Genomic DNA, 7168 nt, shown 5'->3' with positions numbered 1-7168 from the left:
AAAAGAGGACAAGGCTCCTGCACCTTTCATTAATGGTGTAGGTTAGACGATGGACATTCAGCTTGCTGAAATTCCCTCTTCTACTAGGGATGGACACATTCGCCTGTGTCTGGCTCCATGGGGCATTTCCCAGACTGCCGCCCATCCCCACATGTGGCCCTGCATGAGCTTCTTCACGACCACCCACCCTCGTCCAGACCCTCCGGAAACTGGGTATTTCTGAGGATGCAGAAATAGCGGCTGTAAAAGCTCCATTCATGCAACATTTCTGCAACTTTGGAAATATGCCATTTCCAGAGCTGTCGTTGTTGCGCATGATGGTAGGTCTGGATGGGGACGGGGAGTTGCTGAGCTGTGGGGTGCTCAAAGAGTGAGCTGGCGAATGCACCCTGGGTCAACGATCTGGGTCGGGCGGGGGGGGGGTTCACTGACTAGTGCCCCCTAGACTTGCTCCTAATCTGCCCCAGTTCAACCTGCTGATTCACCAGCCTCATGCTTTGCCCCAGACAACTATAGTGGTGAGAAGAAAGACCAGGAGATGCCACAGCCTGCTTGCTCCCTGACTTCAAGCAAGCAAGTGGGAGCAACAGTGAGAAAGTAGGGTGACCAACTGTCGGGCTTTTCCTGGATTTGTCCAGGTTTTTGTTCTATCCTGGGTATCAGGGGGATTTCTTTTCTTTTGCAATTTTCTATAATGTCCAGGAATAATGTCCCCTTTAAAGCCACCATTGCCATGGGTGGGTGCGTGGGATGGTGTGCTTTCCAGAGGTGTGTGTCATCCCCCCCCCACTGCTCCAATCATGGCCTTATTTATTTATTTATTTATTTATTTATTTATTTATTACATTTCTATACCGCCCAATAGCCGGAGCTCTCTGGGCGGTCCACAAAAATTTAAACCATTCAAAGTATAAAACAACAGTATAAAACCATAATATAAAATACAATATAAAAGCTCAACCAGATCAAAACAGCAGCAATGCAAAATTACAAATTTAAAACACCAAGTTAATTTTTTTTATAGATTGTTAAAATGCTGGGAGAATAAAAAGGTCTTCACCTGGCATCTAAAGGCATATAATGTAGGTGCCGAGCGAACCTCCTTAGGGAGCTCATTCCACAGCAGAGAAGGCCCTCCTCCTGGTAGCCACCTGCCTCACTTCCTTTGGCAGGGGCTCGTGGAGAAGGACCCCCTGAAGATGACCTTAAAGGGGAAAACGTATCATTCCCAGCCGTTATAGAAAAGGCCCCAATTGGTGCAGGGGCGGGGTGGGGTGACATACTTTCTGGAGGTCCCAGGAAGCATGCTCCCCCCCCCACACACACACTGGTGTCCTCTTTTATGGTTTCCCAAATATGGTAGGGTGACCAACTGTCAGGATTTCCCCGGATTTGTCCTGGTTTTTGTTCTTTCCATGGTGTCAGGGGGGATTTTCTATAATTTTCAATAATGTCCTGGAATGACACACCTTCCTCTTTAAGGCTGCCATTAGCATGGCAGGAGGGAATGACAGGCTTTCTTGAGGCACATCATTCCCCCACCCCGAGCTCCAATTGAGGTCTTAAAGGGGGAAGTGGGTCATTCGTGGACATTAGAGAAAAGGCCCCAATTGGAGTGGATGGTGGTGGTGCAGAATGAAATCCTTTCCCCTCCTCCACTCCAATCGGGTTCTTTAAGGTGGCGGGGGAATAACGTAATTTCTGCAGGAGTCAGAAAGCTGCTTCCCCACATACACACTAGGTGTCCTCTTTTTTGGTTTCCCAAATATGGTCACCCTAAAATATGGTCATCCTAGAGAAAGAGGAGGAAGAGCAAGAGCCGGTGGTGACCATGGTGGTGAGAAGGTAGACTCATGAAGGATCAGGCCCCTAGAGTGTGCCTTGCCCCATGGGTCTCAAAACCAGGAGGTGGCACCATCTCTACTAATCTAAGGTGGTCCTCCAAATAGCTTCTTCCCTCACCAAAAAACAACCACCAACATCCAATTTGTCTTTTGTTTCAACTCGTTTTAGCTAATTTATTCCCTGGCTCATGTTTAAACATCTAAATGCATCAACAGGAAACCACTTAATGGGCCTTCAGTTTCGGCAACGCATCCCGTCTGCACTTAAAATTAATTCGAGGCCAGCACCAAAGGCTTGGATTTCATTTTATTCCGTTATTTATTTATTTAAAGCGAGCACTTGCCAGCTATTTGGACAGATAAATCACGGAAAGTAAGACGAAAGCAACAGGCCTGAGAGAGGTCGAATACCGCTTGCCGCCAAGGCAGAGAAGGGTTTGCAGCGCGACGGAGCCGAAATGTTTGCTTAGGGAAACAGTGGCCGTTCTTTCGTCGTGCAAAAATGCGTCTTTGGATTGATGCGACTGTTTGGCTTTCTATTTCTGGGACACAGAGCAGGTCTCCTGGTTCGTGGAGGTGGGGGGGGGGCTGTAGCTCACTGAATGTGGAAGGGTCTGGGACATATTAAGGAGGATGCTGTATTTCCTCTAGGAATGTGGAGAAAGGCCCTAGTTTGGCGGCAGAGCAGCTGTTTTGCATGCAGATGGCCACAGGTTGGATGGGGAAGATGCTGCCAGTTTGAGTGGACAATGCTAAATTAGATGGGTCAGTATGGCTGGCACACTATAAGGCAGCTTCTGAGGTTCTAGAACAGTAGGGTGACCATATTTGGGAAACCAAAAAAGAGGACACCTACTGTGTGTGTGTGTGGGGGGGGAAGCATCTTTCTGAGTCCTGCAGAAAGTACGTTATTCCCCCGCCACCTTAAAGAACCCGATTGGAGTGGAGGAGGGGAAAGGATTTCATTCTGTACCACCACCATCCACTCCAATTGGGGCCTTTTCTATAATGTCCATGAATGACCCACTTTCCCCTTTAAGACCTCAATTGGAGCTCGGGGTGGGGGAATGACGTGCCTCAAGAAAGCATGTCACTCCCTCCTGCCATGCTAATGGCAGCCTTAAAGAGGAAGGTGTGTCATTCCAGGACATTATTGAAAATTATAGAAAATCCCCCCTGACACCATGGAAAGAACAAAAACCAGGACAAATCCGGGGAAATCCTGACAGTTGGTCACCCTATAGAACAGGGACAGAAAATGACTAGTGTGGAAGTAGACAAAGATGAAAACAGGAGGAGAGAAGGAAAAGAGTAGGTCTCTATCACACTTTGCTTGCTCATTTCTCTTCTGGTGCTGGCAAACACCCACCTTCCTACACATCAGGCTAAACACTGGAAAATTTATGAAACACCATAAAACTTCGTGGAATGAGAGAGGGGGAAGCAGGGAACAACAGAGCTTCATTCCTGCAATGAAAGAAGTGCAAGGCACTGCAGTGACAGAAATCCAGCGTTGGGTTACTGCAGCCATGCCCTCCAGCTCTGTTGGACCACAACTCACCCTCTTCCTCAGCCCACATGGCTGGCTGTGTATGATGGGAGTTGTAGTCTAAGAGCTTCGGCTATTGGGCGGAATGAAAATGTAATAAATAAAAATAAAAATAAAATAAATAGTCCAACAGATCTGGGGGGTCCAAGGTTGGGGAAGGCTGGGTTATTGCAAGTATTGTTTCAACTTATATCCCAGAAAATCTTGAGGTTCCTCAATAAAAAAAAACCCACACGTTTCCCCCAAAGACACCTTTCCCACTGCTAACGATCCTCCCCTCCCAAAGCCCACCCAGTGGGGTGCATGCATAGCAGGGTGCACGCGTGTAGCAGGGTGCATGCATAGCAGCGGTGCCATCAGCATAGGAATTTGGGGCAGAGGCGTTGCCACAAAAGGGAACAAGTTTTTGCATAAAATTCCATTTGCCAATGTGTACGTATAAATGCCCATTTAGAAATAATTGCAATAATTAAAATAGAAGTACTACCCACCTGTCCATAGTGGGGAATCTCCAACCAGCGTGCCTCTCAGTCTCCTGTCCAGGTGCCAAACGGTCAACCTGAAGGCCTCTAGCTCTTTCTGCTTAGGGTTTTGTATCTTTTAACTAGAGTTGGGCTTGACAAGCCCTTCAAACAGAGGAAACCTCCGAAAAGGGGACTGTCCTCTGTAAAACAGAATACATGTAGAAGACTCCGTAAAGTAGAGCACATTTGCTGCAGCAGGGAAATGGCCGGTTGGGCAGGGGCCTTCCCAGAGAGCTCGCCCATCCGATGCTTTGCCAAGCATTCCCAAAGTGAGGCATCAGCTGGCCGGTGTTCCAAATCCTTGCTGCATTTGCTGCAGCAAGGGAGCGACTGGCGTGGCTCTCTGGAGCAGTGGATGGCCAGGCAGAGGCCTGGCTCTGAGGACCCCTCAGAGTGAGGCATCGGTCCGCTACTCTGGAGAGCTGCACTGTCCACTTTCCTATTCCGTCATTTTATGTAGCAAGAAAGTGGTCAGCAGGGCTCTCTGGAGCAGCCGCCCACCCTATGCCTCTGACAGGTCCTCCGAGTGAGGCACAGGGTGGGTGGCTGCTTCAGCCTGGGCCTGGTGGCAGCAGTGGGGAGGGGGTGGCCCTCCTGGTGGGGTGAAGCGGCCCCACAATCCACCTGAGGCAGAGAACTTTTGCCGCCTGAGGGAGAGAATTCTTCCTGCCTCATGGGAAGGCTGGCTCTGAAGATAGCTGTGGGTTCCCTCAACAGATAGTATTACATGCAGTTAAAAGATGTAAAAACTACGGCTGTGCAGGGATCCCCTGACCTGCTTCGGAGACCAATTTGAAGCTTCCAAATCAGACATGATCCGCTTCAGGCCCAGTTCGACCTGCTTCGATCTGGATCAGGAAAGATCTGGACATCTGAAGTGGGTTGGATGTTGTGGGTTCCCAGGTGCGAGGCCAACTGGGAGTCCATTGGATGGTTGCCCCCAAACCGAATGAGCCCCCCCCACTGCCCAGCGGATTTACCTGACCCATCCAGCAGACGCCCATCCTCAAAATGGCCCTTTATGACCACCGTAGTTTGAACATTAGATCTAGAAAATAACAGAGCCACCATCTTCCTTAAAAATAACAGTTTTCACTGAGGAAGGGCAGCTGTTGGATGGATCAAGCAAGTCCTGTGGGACAGCAGCTCACAATCACCCTGGATTGCGGCAAAGCAGCCCAAAAGTGTTTCAGGTCTGATATGACCCACTCTGGACTGCTTCAGCCCGATCCAGGACCACTTCACTTCGGGATCCAGATTTGGACCCGAGGAGATGCACAGCCCTGATGAAAACACTACTGGGGGATGTTCTGTGAAGGGCTATTTTGGGCATAATCTTCCTAGCTTGTGGCAAAAGGTCAGACTAGAGGGCCTTTTGGTCCCTTTGATGTGCCTCATCCAGCAATGCTCTCTGGGGTGTGTGAAAGCCCTTTTCCTCAGGTCACATTCCTTTTCAATTGAAGGTGACCTCCAATGATCTGCCAAGTCCAGACGCTTTTATTTTAGCTGCTTCTCCGCACTGAACAAATGCTGCAGATATCAGTTTGCAAATTGCCTGTGGAAAGACCTGGGTACTGCGTCTGGTCACATGGACCACAGCTATCTTTAGAAGGGGGTATTTATACGACAGAGTTTGCAGCTTCTTAGCTGCTCAAGCAGATACAGAAAGACAGGAATCCCCGCGCTGTATCTGCAGGGTGCTCCGACCTCGGCCAGGGACTTGTGGATGGACTAGCGAGAAAAGAGTTCCTGGCCACAGGAGACCAGCCTCGACTGGGGTCATGCAGTCTCAGCTCTCTGAAAGGGTGCGGATCCACGTGGAAGAGGAGTTCTTTTCCGTGGACAAGCTCCTTCTGGTGGAGCACAGTGAATACTTCCGCGCCCTCTTCCAGTCAGGCATGAAGGAGAGCACGCAAAAAGAGATCCAGATCCAAGATCTGAGCGCTGTGGGTTTTGCTGTCACGCTGAAGGTCCTGCAGGGAGAGCATCCGCTGCTGAGCTGCGAGGAGAACCTCAAGGCGGTGGAGTGTGCCGCCTTCTTGCAGGTGAGAGCCCTGGCCAGGTATTTGATTGTTTCCCTCAATTCTGACAACTGCATCATCCTCTACCAAGCAGCGGCCATGTTTGGCCTTCTGGACCTCTTCCATAGTGCCGCGCTCTTCATAAGAGACAATTATTCTGATCTGGAGGAGTACTTGGACTGCCTCTCTCCGGACCTTCTGGATTATGTGGAGTCCCTTATACCCAGCACATTTGTGGCGGTGGGAGCTCACACGCCCACTTTCGAGTTCCTGGAGGACCTCTCGCGAACCATTTGCTACCTGGAGGAAGAGAGCAACACGTGGAGGACCCTTTCCTGCTTACCTCTGACTGCCAGCACATTCCTCGCGGGGATGGCAACCCTGGATAACAAGATTTATATTGTGGGTGGGGTCTACGGGTACAACAAGCAGGTGGTGGACCAAAGTTTTTGCTATGACCCAGCAACCAATAGCTGGAGCGAGTTCCCCGGCCCTCAGCAGCTCCGCTACGATGTCACCCTGACGGCCCAAGACGATAATCTCTATGCCATAGGTGGGGAATTTGAGAAGACCCCGCTGAAATCAGTGGAGAAGTTCAATGTGTCCACCAAGACCTGGAGCTTCGTTTCAGATCTGCCCCAGGCAGCAGCGGCTGTCCCCTGCGCCCAAGCCATGGGGCGCATTTTTGTTTGTTTATGGAAACCTCTTGATACCACCATCATCTACGAGTTTGAGCCCCAGAAGGACGAATGGCTCCCCATCTCCACTCTCAACAGGCCTCAGAGCTACGGCCATTGCATGGTGGCTCACAGAGACAACCTCTACATCATGCGAAACGGGCCTTCCGATGACTTCTTGCGGTGCGTGATGGACTGCTTCAATCTCACCACGATGCAGTGGACCTCTTTACCGGGGCAGTACGTGAACAGCAAAGGGGCCCTCTTCACGGCTGTCATCAGAGGGGATACGGTTTATACGGTCAACAAGGTGCTAACTCTGCTCTATACCATAGAGGAGAATACATGGAAATCCAAAAAGGAGAGTGCTGGTTTTCCAAGGAGTGGTTCTTTACAGACCTTCCTCCTCAGGCTTCCGAGAACAGACCACAGCATTGCAACTTAGGTATCTAGTCTCTACTAAATGGGTTGCTTGGAGAGTGACATCTTACTCGCCACATCTGGATTCAGGATGTTCAACTTTCCTCTCTTCTTTTCCAGTCCTCCTGGGATA

General features: G+C 50.0%; 1 protein-coding gene across 1 annotated transcript; it reads left to right on the top strand.

Annotated features, from left to right (window-relative positions):
* The first annotated feature begins 5593 nt into the window (after nucleotides 1–5593).
* On the top strand, nucleotides 5594–7168 carry KBTBD13 (kelch repeat and BTB domain containing 13). The gene has a single exon (XM_063142335.1). It carries the CDS (start codon nucleotides 5699–5701, stop codon nucleotides 7058–7060), a length of 1362 nt encoding a protein of 453 aa, XP_062998405.1. The 5' UTR covers nucleotides 5594–5698; the 3' UTR covers nucleotides 7061–7168.

Source organism: Elgaria multicarinata, chromosome 16 (assembly GCF_023053635.1).
Source record: "Elgaria multicarinata webbii isolate HBS135686 ecotype San Diego chromosome 16, rElgMul1.1.pri, whole genome shotgun sequence".
NCBI lineage: Eukaryota > Metazoa > Chordata > Lepidosauria > Squamata > Anguidae > Elgaria > Elgaria multicarinata.
This window is presented reverse-complemented; position numbering and strand designations above follow the sequence as displayed.

Coding starts and splice junctions, on each gene's coding strand:
- KBTBD13 (XM_063142335.1), top strand. CDS start 5,699: ATGCAGTCTCAGCTCTCTGAAAGGGTGCGGATCCACGTGGAAGAGGAG.